This window comes from Pseudorasbora parva, chromosome 3 (genome assembly GCF_024679245.1).
Source record: "Pseudorasbora parva isolate DD20220531a chromosome 3, ASM2467924v1, whole genome shotgun sequence".
Lineage (NCBI taxonomy): Eukaryota > Metazoa > Chordata > Actinopteri > Cypriniformes > Gobionidae > Pseudorasbora > Pseudorasbora parva.
In genome coordinates, this window is record NC_090174.1 from 63,657,177 (window position 1) to 63,672,273 (window position 15,097).

Genomic DNA, 15,097 nt, shown 5'->3' on the forward strand with positions numbered 1-15,097 from the left:
ACCCTGCCCAGTAAGCCCCACCCACTGACACAACAGACCCTGCCCAGTAAGCCCCACCCACTGACACAACAGACCCTGCCCAGTAGGCCCCGCCCACTGACACAACAGACCCTGCCCAGTAGGCCCCGTCCACTGACACAACAGACCCTGCCCAGTAGGCCCCGTCCACTGACACAACAGACCCTGCCCAGTAAGCCCCACCCACTGACACAACAGACCCTGCCCAGTAAGCCCCACCCACTGACACAACAGACCCTGCCAGTAGGCCCCGCCCACTGACACAACAGACCCTGCCCAGTAGGCCCCGTCCACTGACACAACCAAGCGGCAACCTCCCGCGATCTCTCTTGAAGCCAATACGGAAGTAATGTAAACTGCAATTCCTCCACTGGCCACTAGGGACAGGCTCCAGAAGGGAGCAGAATCTCATTGAGCCCCATGTTAAAATTCTCAACTTTAAAGCAGAAAAAAACATGTTTACAGCCTGGTACAAATTGTGGTTTTGGCTTATAAGGCTAATTTTGATCTTCATGACAACTCTGAGGGGGGTGAATTTTTTTATAACTCATTCGTTTACGTTATATAAAGCCTTAAGGCTCTGCATAATTAAGGGCGCGGTTACAAGTGGATAGCCATTTATCCGCCGTCTAGAGTTATTGCGTCACCTCAGCTCCGTGCACATCCCGCCTTTTTGCCCATTTTCTGTTATCCGGGAGTGACACGCGATGACTCGCTCACAAGATGGCAACGCCCAGCTCGCCCATACTTTAAGCTTCAGAACGGCTTATCGGAATTCTATGGGTGACGTCACGGACACTACGTCCATATTTTTTTACAGTCTATGGACACAACAGACCCTGCCCAGTAGGCCCCGCCCACTGACACAACAGACCCTGCCCAGTAGGCCCCGGCCACTGACACAACAGACCCTGCCCAGTAAGCCCCACCCACTGACACAACAGACCCTGCCCAGTAGGCCCCGTCCACTGACACAACAGACCCTGCCCAGTAAGCCCCACCCACTGACACAACAGACCCTGCCCAGTAGGCCCCGCCCACTGACACAACAGACCCTGCCCAGTAGGCCCCGCCCACTGACACAACAGACCCTGCCCAGTAGGCCCCGTCCACTGACACAACAGACCCTGCCCAGTAGGCCCCGTCCACTGACACAACAGACCCTGCCCAGTAGGCCCCGTCCACTGACACAACAGACCCTGCCCAGTAGGCCCCGTCCACTGACACAACAGACCCTGCCCAGTAGGCCCCGTCCACTGACACAACAGACCCTGCCCAGTAAGCCCCACCCACTGACACAACAGACCCTGCCCAGTAGGCCCCGCCCACTGACACAACAGACCCTGCCCAGTAGGCCCCGTCCACTGACACAACAGACCCTGCCCAGTAAGCCCCACCCACTGACACAACAGACCCTGCCCAGTAAGCCCCACCCACTGACACAACAGACCCTGCCCAGTAGGCCCCGCCCACTGACACAATAGACCCTGCCAGCTTGTACCGTTGGACCCCTCCACTTGCACCGTAGGACCGCCCACTTGCACCATAGGACTGCCCACTTGCACCATAGGACCGCCCACTTGCACAATAGGACTGCCCACTTGCACCGTAGGACCATTTGGCAGTAAGACCCATCCAATTGCACAGTAGGACCCGCCTATCGGCTCAGTAGGCCCCGCCCATTTGCACAGTAGGACCCGCCTATCGGCTCAGTAGGCCCTGCCTATCGGCCCAGTAGGCCCCGCCCATTTGCACAGTAGGACCCGCCCACTTGCACTATAGGCCACGCTCACACTTCAGACCGAGTTGAAAATAATAGTTTTTTTTGGACAAAAAACTTGAGCTGTTACTGTAGTGTTCTGGTCAGATAATTATACACAGTAAGTGTGTGTGTGAGTGTGTATTATATCTTATATTGATTCCCAGGGAAAGCAAGAATTGACACAAAAAAAATGTGTACCTTAAAATGCGATGTAAGTCGCTTTGGATAAAAACGTCTGCCGAATGCATAAATGTAAATGTAAAATGTAAAATGTGTGTGTGTGCGTGTGTGTGTGTGTGTGTGTGTGTGTGTGTGTGTGTGTGTGTGTGCGTGTGCGTGTGTTTCTGAGGGCAGGAGAGGAAACCCTGCACACATTTATCATTTCAAACCATTCCCATGGTGAGCATACGTCTTTTCATCTGTCCTCTAAAGGATAAAACACACGTCTGGCCTTTACACGAGCAGCGTTCGCTTGAGCAAAACACAACAGCCGAACATAAACTGCTCGAGGAAGCAAAACTGGAGCTGAAGGACACGAGCGAGAACCCTCGGCAAACAAGACCTCAATATAATGAGGTTACAGAACAAAGAGAGACAAATTAACATGAAAGAGCAGTGAATCAAAGACAGGAGAAAAAAGAACAATAATAAAGGAACAGGTTATTAAAGCGGCGGTTCTGTGTTTTTTTCTAGGCTTGGTTGTGTTTATGGGGCGCAGTATAACACGTCTTAATACTTCTTTTTTAACGCTGTATTTCTCTTCTATTCTCCCTTTATTCCACACCGCTGTCTGTGCTTTGAGCGGCTCGTTTGCTTCCTGCTTCTATGAAGCCCCTCCCTCCGAAAAAACCCAATGGTCTTAGATTGGTCAGATGGCCAAATGTAGTTTCCTGTATTTTTATTGGCTGAAGCACAGGTTAAGGCCACGCCCCTTCCCATTACGGGCAGAAGTCACATCTGCTGAGACCAAGCCTGCAGTCTCCCTCTCATTTACTGAAGCTTTCGCGCCTCGATCGCCCCCCGGTGGCCGGTCCCAGTATAGCCGCCCCTCTGTGTTTTCTAATGGACGCGAGGCAAACTAAATAATAAAATTACACTTCAAATATTTTTTCCCCAAAGTTAGTTTATGTCACTGAAGGCAGTCATCACCACAATGATTTCATTTCAGGTGTTCGTTTTAAAAATAAGTTTAGTTTGAGTTAGTTATTTGATGCTATAAAAACGGGGTGTGTGACGTCATGATTGACAGCTGAGACTGACGGCTTCTCTGAGTGAAGTTGTCACTGAGGCACTAACGGACTTTTTTCGAAATTTTTGGGAGCAGATAAGAGCTTTAGCTTTAATTTCTACATTTCCATAACTGTTTATTTCACACCAACATAATTAATTGTTCTGCATCTGCGAGAGTGTGGGCGGGCTTTTGATATCGCAGCTGTACTTCCTGCTCTACTTCCTGCGCTCTACTGCGCAACTCCGGTCCCGAAATCGCTACTGCTACATACGGTCTATGGCTGAGACTAGCGAGGATTTATGATGTCACCAACCCAGGAAGAAGCTCGTTGTAGTCCAAACCGGCCATTTTTGTAGGCAATAAACTGCCGTAACTTTAAAAGACAATATCTCCGTTTGCAGTGAACTTTCAGCGCTGTAACTTTGCAGAGACTGTTTATGCTCAAGCAGCGACATTACACACTAACTAAAGTTACACAAGTCAAATCACAGCAACCACACCTTTAAACTAAACCATAAAAAACTGAGAAAAATATCAAACCTTATTATATTTCAGCTAGCTGCCTAATTTTAACTCATTATCATTTAGGTTGTAATTAACATCTGTCGCCTTTGGCTTTTGGCTCAGTTGGGGACACTTAAATGTCAACTATATCACTGATCTGCCCACATTGACACTATATGATAATTGAAATTAGACATCACAGTTTTCACCAGAGCGACTGTACAGCCGAATCAAATTCTGTTGCAGTGTCTTCCTGTTTCACACTGTGAAGCTGCTTTGAGACAAATGGACTTGTAAAAAGCGCTATATAAATAAAGTTGACTTGACTAGTTTAACTTGATGTACTAAAACATCAACATGGAATGGGTTTCCATGGCCAAGCAGCTCATCCAAGCCTTACATCACCAAGAACAATGCAAAGCGTGGGATGCAGTGGAGTAAAGCAGCCGCCACTGGACTCTAGAGCAGTGAGACGTGTTCTCTGAGCGACCAATCACGCTTCAGTCTGACAATCCCATGGACGAGTCTGGGTTTGGCCGTCGCCAGGAGAACGGGACTTGCCTGACTGCATTGTGCCAAGTGTAAAGTTTGGTGGAGGGGGGATTATGGGGTGGGGTTGTTTTTCAGGGGTTGGCCCCTTAGTTCCAGTGAAAGGAACTCTTAATGCTTCACCAAGACATTTTGGACAATTTCATGCTCCTGACTTTGTGGGATCAGTTTGTGGACGGCCCCTTCCTGTCCCAGCATGACTGCGCTCCAGTGCACAAAGCGTCGCTCCATAAAGACATGGATGAGGAGTTTGGTGTGGAGGAACTGGACTGGCCTGCACAGAGTCCTGAGCTCAACCTGATAGAACAGCTTTGGGATGAATTAGAGCGGAGACTGAGAGCCAGGCCTTCTCGTCCAACATCAGTGCCTGACCTCACAAATGAGCTTCTAGAAGAATGGGCAAAAATCCCCATAAACACACTCCTAAACCTTGAGGAAAGCCTTCCCAGAAGAGCTGGAGCTGTTAGAGAGGGTGGGCCGACTCCAGATTAAACCCCACAGATTAACAATGGGATGATAATGTGCATGGAAAGGCAGGCGTCACAACACTTTTGGCAATATAGTGTATGTTTGAAGCAGAAAAAAACTGAACATTGTAGAGCGTCCGTGGAGAAAAGCCCCGCCCACACGTGACGGGATCGGTCAGCTGTTTGTGATGGTAGGAAATAGGCGTTTCTGAGACGGTTCTTGGTTAATTGCAGTTTTAAAGGAGAAAATACTCAGTAATGGCATTGACTGATGAATTTGCACATGATAAAAAAAACACAATAATATAAACAACATGGAAAAACGTTAAACCTAGATGATGTTCCAGCTGGAAACAATGGAGAACAACGAAGACATTTGAATGTGCACCGACGTGAATTGACAAGCCTGAAGATGATTTCCAACGCGCTCCACTAAACGTCAATTTGACAGATCGCCGACATGCATTAGCGAGACGGGACATTAGCAGAACGCAGCGCACAGCAGATAATGCTCGTAATGAAATAAGTGACGGATGATATGACAGAGAGAAAACCAGAGACGGGTTTAAACGCCAGCAGACCTTTTTAATACTGACCCATAGCAGAGAATTAAAGTTTCTCAAAGAGCAAGGGTTAAATAAAGCTGCAAGAAGCAGCCATTAACGGGGCCAAGCACAAAAAAGACATGCCAAAATGGCTGGGAAATGGCTCAAATTCATTGTAGTTTATGGGAATTTCATGTTTTGTTCTATAATAGCACCACCAAGGGGCACAATCCTACCATTTTGTGTGTCCTCGGAGTGAGCCCATACATGTGTGTGTGTGAATTTTGGTGAATACATCTCCTTTCGTTTTGGAGTTATAGACATTTATTTTAAAAAATATAAAAAATGACTGACACCTGACTTTGATTGGATTTTACTCCCCTTTCCTATCAATATTTTGACATTTAGGCATTAAACGTTCAGCTATTGACTTGTTTCCAAACTTCTGCCGGTGGTTTCGTCTCAATCGGACTAGTGGTTTTGAAGATATCAGCTAATGTTTTATAAGCGCTTAATTACAACGCTGCACAAACCGTACGGCGAAACCTGGCAAGTCTGGTATCGTTGGACTCGGCAAGGATTCAGGAGACGAATAAATATCAAATATAGTCAAACACACTCAAAGCATTTGAAAAAATAATCCTCAACTAGGTGGCGCTGTTTCGAAACTTCTCAGGCTCCTTTAGGGCATCATGTTGACCCATACCGAGTTTTGTAACAATCCGTTCATGTGTTCATAAAATACAGCATTTTTTCAAATAATGCAAAATGGCCAACAGACAAATTGGCCGATATGGTAAATTTGGATATCGTCTGATGTCTAAAGAGACCACTTTTATGATTTTTGGACAAGCAGTTCAGAAGTTATAAGCACAAATAGCCATTTTATTTTCTCCGGACCAGTAGGTGGCGCTGTGCCGAAACACGGCAGGTCACTTCAGGTCATGATTGTGATGGCACTTACCAAGTTTGGTTTGAATATGATAAAGCATTGCGGAGATATGGCCTTATGTTTATTTTCACAACCACTACGTAGAATTTGTTCGCGCGTTTATAAAAAACGATTTGACGAATCAACTTGAATTCCATAACTTTTTGTCAGCATGGTCTGATGTTGTTCTGGTTCAATTTTGGTGCAAATCGGACGAACCGTCTAGACAAGTTTGCAAAAGTATTTCTTTTGGACAAATTAAAAATGACGGGAATTTTTAAACGAAAAAGTTATCGGCATAAATATGATTGAAACTTTGGACAGGTGGTGGCGCTAGAGGGCTTGAGTTAGAGACTCCAAATTTGGTGTGGTTACTATTGGTACTGACCTCTATCAGTGTACCAAATTTCACAACTTTCCCCCAAACGGTTCTATGGGCTGCCATAGACTCCAACGGCGGAATAATAATAATGGTGAGATGACGCAACCTTCGGTGTCTGGCCCCCAACTATTACTAACTAATGGAGCCCTACTGGGAAGCATTATTCAATTAGCTTTAGTTTTCACGAAAATCAATCAATCAATCAATCAATCTTGCACACTTAGTCCCTGAAGAGGTTAATTAGACTGAAAAGTAGATGGACACACACACACATACATACACACACACACACACACACACACACACACACACTCACACGTTTGTTATTGTGACATGTGGGGACTCTCCATAGGCGTAATGGTTTTTATTCTGTACAAATTGTATATTCTATCCCCTTATACTGCCCCTAAACCTACACAGACACACACTGCCCCAAAACCTACACACACACACACACACACACACACACACACACACACACACACACACACACACACACACAGCCCCTAAACCTACACAGACACACACTGCCCCAAAACCTACACACACACACACACACACACACACACACACACACACACACACACTGCCCCTAAACCTACCCATCACACACACACACACACACTGCCCCTAAACCTACCCATCACACACACACACACACAGCCCCTAAACCTACCCATCACACACACACACACACACACACACACACACACACACATCTTTAACGGCTCAATAAACCTACAGATGCAGCCTAATGAGGAAAACTGTGAACTACAGCAAAAACAGCCGAACTCGACTTAATGCACGTGTAAATAAACCCGCCTCTGAAGCACAACATCCACATCTAAAACGTCCTCCTAAAGCAGAATAAACCCGCGGAAGCCAAGCTGGCGCTCCTAATGTCCTCCCTAATGTGTGTGTAGAGCTTTACTGCGTAACCCGAGCCGCTGAATAACGCCGCACATCAGCGGAGCTTGTAAAACATCACGACACCGAGCGCATTCCTGCATCACTATAAACGCTCACACACACTCTCTGACGTCACACACACTAATAGAGGCCATATGTCAGAGTGGAGCGGCCCAGAGATGCTGATAACACACACACACACACCTCTTGAGAATCCATGGCAGCAAACTGCATCTCGTGTAATCTTTATAATGAACATTAGCGCATTATAGAGTCACATGACCTCATATCTGACCTTATAATATTTGTGTGTGTGTATTTAAATAAAATATTTATTATTGTTGTCTTTAGATGTATTGTATTAATGTATTTTATATATATATATATATATATATATATATATATATATATATATATATATATATATATATATATATATATATATAAAATACATTAATACAATTTTTTTAAATACAATATTTATTATGTATTATTTTTATATGTAGAATTTATTTTTCTCTTTAAATCCAATATAATGTGTGTGTGTGTGTGTGTGTGTGTATTTATAAATTATATATATTTTGAAAAATATATTTATTATGATTATCTTTAGCTGTATTGTATTAATGTATTATATATTTTATTAATATTTATTAATATTAATACTTTAAATACAATATTTATCATGTATTATTTTTATATGTAGTATATATTTTTCTCTTTAAATACAATTTATATATGTTTATTTATATATGTGTGTGTGTGCGTGTGTGTGTGTGTGTATTTATAAATTACATATTATTTAAAAAAAAATTATTATTATGATTATCTTTAGATGTATTGTATAAATGTAGTCTATATACGTTTTACTTTAAATATAAAAAATAATACATCATAAATATTGTATGTTGTAAAATATATGTGTGTGTATTATTATTATAATTAGTTATTAAAATATTTTATTATGGTAATAAGTTATTCTTAATAAAAAATATTAATAATCTTAATAAACAATGATTTTGTGATGTAATAAAAATCTCCTGAAATGTATGTACAGTAATTGAGTGTGTAATAACTTCCCAATGCCAATGATCTTACCCGTCCTCCAGACAGGCTTCTCCCTTTAAGCAGAATATAATGTCCTGCTTTTGCTTTAGGAAGAGACGAGGCGGCCGATCTTGACCGAGAGATCGCGTTCACTCCAAACCCGTCGCTGAACAAAAGCCACTGATGAGCAGATGGTCCGACAAACGCCTGCTGATACCCTTCATTCATCCTCAAAACAACATGACATATAATCACTAATCTTTATGAGCAATCTGAGAGCGGGTCCTGACAGGAAAGACTCGCTCTCATCATCCTCAAGACTCAAAAAGGTAAAAGATCTCATCAGGAAATTAAACTCCATTCATGTACCGAAGCAAAACCACCCAGATCGACTCCTGAGAGCTCACATTAAATCACATTAATGATCTCACGCCGAGACAGAGCGCCATCTACACACTCACAAACACACTGCGGATCACGGGTCAAGCTTTCACTGTCAACTCTATAAGAGAAAACTCACAGTTTCTCATGATTCTGAAAGAATCAATAGACACTGATTCATCTAATAATGAAACGAGTTAAGTCTTTATGAGTGAGTCATTGAATCATTCACTCAAGAGATTTGTTCAAAAACACAGATTCATCCAGTAATGAAACAAGTGAAGTCTTTATGAGTGAGTCATTGAATCATTCACAAGAGATTTGTTCAAAAACACTAATTCATCCAGTAATGAAACGAGTGAAGTTTTTATGAGTGAGTCATTGAATCATTCACTCAAGAGATTTTTTTCAAAAACACTGATTCATCCAGTAATGAAACGAGTGAAGTCTTTATGAGTGAGTCATTGAATCATTCACTCAAGAGATTTGTTCAAAAACACTGATTCATCCAGTAATGAAACGAGTGAAGTTTTTATGAGTGAGTCATTGAATCATTCACTCAAGAGATTTTTTTCAAAAACACTGATTCATCCAGTAATGAAACGAGTGAAGTCTTTATGAGTGAGTTATTGAATCATTCACCTAAGAGATTCGTTCAAAAACACTGATTCATCCAGTAATGAAACAAGTGAAATCTTTATGAGTGAGTCATTGAATCATTCACTCAAGAGATTTGTTCAAAAACACTGATTCATCCAGTAACGTAACAAGTGAAGTCTTTATGAGTGAGTCACTGAATCATTCACTCAAGAGATTTGTTCAAAAACACTGATTCATCCAGTAATGAAACAAGTGAAGTCTTTATGAGTGAGTCATTGAATCAGTCACTCAAGAGATTTGTTCAAAAACACTGATTCATCCAGTAATGAAACGAGTGAAGTCTTTATGAGTGAGTCATTGAATTATTCACCTAAGAGATTCGTTCAAAAACACTGATTCATCCAGTAATGGAACAAGTGAAGTCTTTATGAGTGAGTCACTGAATCATTCACTCAAGAGATTCGTTCAAAAACACTGATTCATCCAGTAATGAAACAAGTGAAGTCTTTATGAGTGAGTCATTGAATCAGTCACTCAAGAGATTTGTTCAAAAACACTGATTCATCCAGTAATGAAACGAGTGAAGTCTTTATGAGTGAGTCATTGAATCATTCACTCAAGAGATTTTTTTCAAAAACACTGATTCATCCAGTAATGAAACGAGTGAAGTTTTTATGAGTGAGTCATTGAATCAGTCACTCAAGAGATTTGTTCAAAAACACTGATTCATCCAGTAATGAAACGAGTGAAGTCTTTATGAGTGAGTCATTGAATCATTCACTCAAGAGATTTTTTTCAAAAACACTGATTCATCCAGTAATGAAACGAGTGAAGTCTTTATGAGTGAGTTATTGAATCATTCACCTAAGAGATTCGTTCAAAAACACTGATTCATCCAGTAATGAAACAAGTGAAATCTTTATGAGTGAGTCATTGAATCATTCACTCAAGAGATTTGTTCAAAAACACTGATTCATCCAGTAATGAAACAAGTCTTTATTGGTGTGTCATTGAATCATTCACTCAAGAGATTTGTTTAAAAACACTGATTCATCCAGTAACGTAACAAGTGAAGTCTTTATGAGTGAGTCATTGAATCAGTCACAAGAGATTTGTTCAAAAACACTAATTCATCCAGTAATGAAACAAGTGAAGTCTTTATGAGTGAGTCATTGAATCAATTACTCAAGAGATTCGTTCAAAAACACTGATTCATCCAGTAATGAAACGAGTGAAGTCTATATGAGTTATAAACAGAGCCGAATTCTTATCGGTAAAAACATTATCTTGGCGAATCCATTCAGCATTTTTTTCCCTCACGATATATCTCAAAATGTGCTACTGTCTTACTCCTTAGTACAAACCTGGTAAATTTTCCTATGGAGGAAAGCCTTGTTTTGCCCTCCAGGTGAGTGTCCCTATTAAGTACTTTACATGAAATAAAGCAATCCTTTCCAATTCCAACCAAGCAGTCAGTGCCAGCTGTTAAAGGGTTAGTTCAGCCCAAAATGAAATGTCTGTCATTAACTCCTCTCCCTAATGTCATATGGACTACTATGATGTTTTTATTCCCTTTCTGGACATGGACAGTATAGTGTGCATACACTTGCATACGCTCTCGGACTAAATATAAAATATCTTAAACTGTGTGTGAAGATGAACGGAGGTCTGACGGGTGTGGAGCGACATTAGGGAGAGGAGTTAATGACAGACATTTAGTTTTTGGGTGAACTAACCCTTTAAAGAGTGTTCAGACTTACAGTATTGGCCAGTTCCAGGTAACTTCCGCTGCGTCCGGAGGGAGGCTGGGACAGGAGTGTGTGTATCCCAGCTGACGGCTGGTCTAGAAGCTTCTGGAGCTGCGACGGATGCGCTTGAATCGGGGACTGCAGGTCTGGACTCTGTAAGTCTCGGGCCCCAGAATCAAACTCCCAACTTTCACGAGCACCTGCGCGAACGACAAAACACTTCAGACACATGCTGAACGCATAATGCCACTCAAAACTCAACTAAAACAAAGACTAACTCTGGGTTAGGAAATATGGGAGGTGTGGCAACAACATGTAAAGGTTTGGGGGTGAGTAAATAATGACAGAATAAAAAATAAAAAATTAGTGAGCTGTCTCTTTAAACTTGACCTATTATGCATGTATCTTTAAATGCAAATGAGCTGCTGCTCCCCGCCTACTTTCCAGAAAAGGGCGGAGCCTGTACAGCTTATGCCCCCGATACTCTGCCAAAATCTAAAACATTTGTTTTAGTTCTTCATCGTCATGAAAGTTTATAATCTAATAGGGTGGAGACCGTCAGCAGTCGTGGGCGGGGTCTATGCTAATAGGGTGGAGTCTGACATCAGTTGTGGGCGGGGTCTATGCTAATAGGGTGAGACAGTCATCAGTTGTGGGCGGGGTCTATGCTAATAGGGTGAGACAGTCAACAGTCGTGGGCGGGGTCTATGCTAATAGGGTGGAGTCCTACAGCAGTCGTGGGCGGGGTCTATGCTAATAGGTTGGAGTCTGAGAGCAGTCGTGGGCGGAGTCTATGCTAATAGGGTGGAGTCTGACAGCAGTCGTGGGCGGGGTCTATGCTAATAGGGTGAACTCTGACAGCAGTCGTGGGCGGAGTCTATGCTAATAGGGTGGAGTCTGACAGCAGTCGTGGGCGTGGTCTATGCTAATAGGGTGGAGTCCTACAGCAATCGTGGGCAGAGTCTATGTTAATAGGGTGGAGTCTGACAGCAGTCGTGGGCGGGATCTATGCTAATAGGGTGGAGTCTGAAAGCAGTCGTGGGCGAGGTCTATGTTAATAGGGTGGAGTCTGACAGCAGTCATGGGTGGAGTCTGTGCTAATAGGGTGGAGTCTGACAGCAGTTGTGGGCGGGGTCTATGCTAATAGGGTGAACTCTGACAGCAGTCGTGGGCGGAGTCTATGCTAATAGGGTGGAGTCTGCCAGCAGTCGTGGGCGGAGTCTATGCTAATAGGGTGGAGTCCGACAGCAGTCATGGGCGGGGCCTATGCTAATAGGGTGGAGTCTGACAGCAGTCGTGGGCGGGGTCAATATTATGCTAGGCCTACATAGTGCATCAAAATGCAATGTCATCAGTTTGCCTAAATTAGAACGCTTAAATGTTTTAACAGCCTTCACACCAGGTAGGGAGCAGGGACTTATCACAGAAACATTCTATCTTAACTCATAGTTAAAACTTTAAAAGCTTATTGGGAGAGCCAGCTCTGATCTTAAGTCTTAAGATATGATGAGTTAAAGGGGGGGTGAAATGCTGTTTCATGCATACTAATCTTTTAACACTGTTAAAGACTTGGAATCCCATACTAAACATAGACAAAGTTTCAAAAGTTAAGGTGGACGTTTGATGGGAGTATTTCTTTGTCAAAAATACTACTTCCGGTTAGTCATAAGTTTCGGCAAGTTTTTTGAGACGTTAATGGGGGCGGAATTTCCTTGTATGGGCCTTACGGACAATTCTACCGGAAGAGCGTGAGAGAGAGCGAGGGAGAGAGCGAAAGCAACAGGCTACGCCCATCAAAGCGCTGGCTCGTAGGCTGCGCTGGACAGGTGATGTGCACATAATGTCACCAAAAAAGTGCGTTTTTGGTTGCCAGACCAACACAGTCCTGCACAGATTCCCCAAAACCCCGCGTTAAGGCAACAGTGGATGGAATTTGCTTTTCCGGATCAGCAACTGAGTTGCGCGAATGTTTATATCTGTTCGCTGCATTTCGGTGCCGACTGTTTCATAAACAAGGCCCAGCTCGACGCCGGATTTTCCGATCGCCTAATGCTGAAGGATGGAGCAGTCCCAACGTTAGAAGGGTGAGTGAGACTGCTTCAAATGTCTGTGTTTTTTAGTCCGCTTACCGTCTACACAAACCACGCGTAAACACACACACACACGTGCACAACTGCACTTCCCACATGTACACCTTCAAAGACAAAAATACGACGATATAATTCAAGTATAAATATGTAAATAACACAAGCCGCTAAGCATATTATATAGTTAGTGTATAACTTGTACCACATAGAGACGTCCTGCTCTAGTCGTTTTTGCTGCTGCTCCTGTTCAACTGCAGCCTCTGGGTCTGATTCCGGATCAGAGATGTATGGCTGTATCTGATTAAAAGCCATATTTTTATTTTGAATAAAGTTTTTTTCCCGCTGTTAGGGATGACACAGCTTTACGACGCACTTGACTCAACACACAGCGCGCTGCTGCACACGTCATTATTTAGCTCCGCTCACACGATACGCCCCCACCCGCTCGGCTTTTTTCGGAAAGACTCGGAACAGCGCATCTTTCTTATATAATTATTAAAAAAATAAAGACTTTTCGGAGATATGCAGGATGCAATGCTACTCTATAGGTACTCAAGATTGACATGACACTGACTGAAACTGAGTGTTTCACCCCCCCTTTAATTTAGGATATTTCACAATTTTGTATTACAGGAGCAAATCTTAACTTGATTTAGGATTCTTATCCTATCTGAGGTAAACCTAAAATCAAAATGGAGAAACAAAGGCCTGCTTTTAATTCCAGCGCGGAAGAAATTCAAATTTTATATTTGTGTTTTATAAATCGTCTTTTGCAAATGAAAAAAAAAAAGTATTTATATTCGCAAATAGTCTCTAAAGTTACGACATTGGTTTTCCTAAACATTTCTAACTTCAATAGCATTTGAACGTAATGACTTAGACTAGATGTCAGCTACATATTCAGTTCAAATGCTAATGAAGTTAGAAATGTGTAGGAACACTAATGTCAAATGTAACTTCAGAGACGGTCCTTAAATGTGCGAATTTCGAACGTCCAGCGTCAAAGCAACTTAATGCAGTGAAGAATGACCGCTAATTCTCCGTGACGGCTCGTTGGCCATCTCGGTACACTGCAAAAAATGCTTTTCTTCCTCAGTATTTTTGTCTTGTTTCTAGTCCAAAGATCTAAAAAGTCTTACATTAAGAAACATTTACTAGACAAGCAAAAGTAAATGTCTTGTTTTGGGAATAAATATCTCAAAATGAAGAGAGTTTTTTCTTAAAATAAGATAAATAATCTGCCAATGGGGTGAGAAAAATAATCTTGTTTTCTGTTTGAATTAAGATTATTTCTCTCACCCCATTGGCAGATTATTTATCTAATTTTAAGCAAAAACTCTCTTCATTTAGAGTTATTTTTCCCCAAAACAAGACAATAATTTGTACTTGTCTAGTAAATGTTTATTAATGTAAGAATTTTTAGATATTTAGACTAGAAACAAGACAAAAATACTGAGTAAGATTTTTTTTGCAGTGTATATAATTAATAAATGTAATGCTCTCTTACCATTGGATTTCAGAAAGGTTTGAAGTTAGGACACCAGTGGGGTTGTCCTAAAGTTAAGAGCTTTTAGGATGTTTTGTCAAATTAGGATGCTTCTGTAATACAGTTTCCTATCCATAGTTAAAGGGTTATTTCACCTATAGATGAAAACTCTGTGATTAATTCCTCCTGTGGTTGGCCAGCCGTCAGATAATAAAGGCATAAAGGCACTAAAGACGTCGCTACAAAGCCCATCTCACTACAGCGGCTCTACAATCATTGATGAAGAGGCCAGAATAGAGTTAGTGCGCAAAAACACTAAAAAACGACGTCTTTAGTGCCTTTATGGGTCTTGAGAGAGGAAATGACATTGGTGTCAATGAAGGCCTTTCTGAGCCATCGGATTTCAACACTAATATCTTCATCTGTGTGTGAAGATGAGCGGAGGTCTGA

At 42.2% G+C, this 15,097-nt stretch overlaps 1 protein-coding gene across 2 annotated transcripts in view; it reads right to left on the minus strand.

Annotated features, from left to right (window-relative positions):
* Window positions 1-15,097, minus strand: part of mcc (MCC regulator of WNT signaling pathway) — a 229,650-nt gene that overhangs the window by 209,793 nt on the left and 4,760 nt on the right. For both annotated transcript variants that reach the window (XM_067439795.1, XM_067439794.1), the window contains exon 3: window positions 11,087-11,274. In XM_067439795.1, coding sequence (XP_067295896.1) covers window positions 11,087-11,274 — 188 coding nt within the window. The remainder of the gene's footprint in view (window positions 1-11,086; window positions 11,275-15,097) is intronic.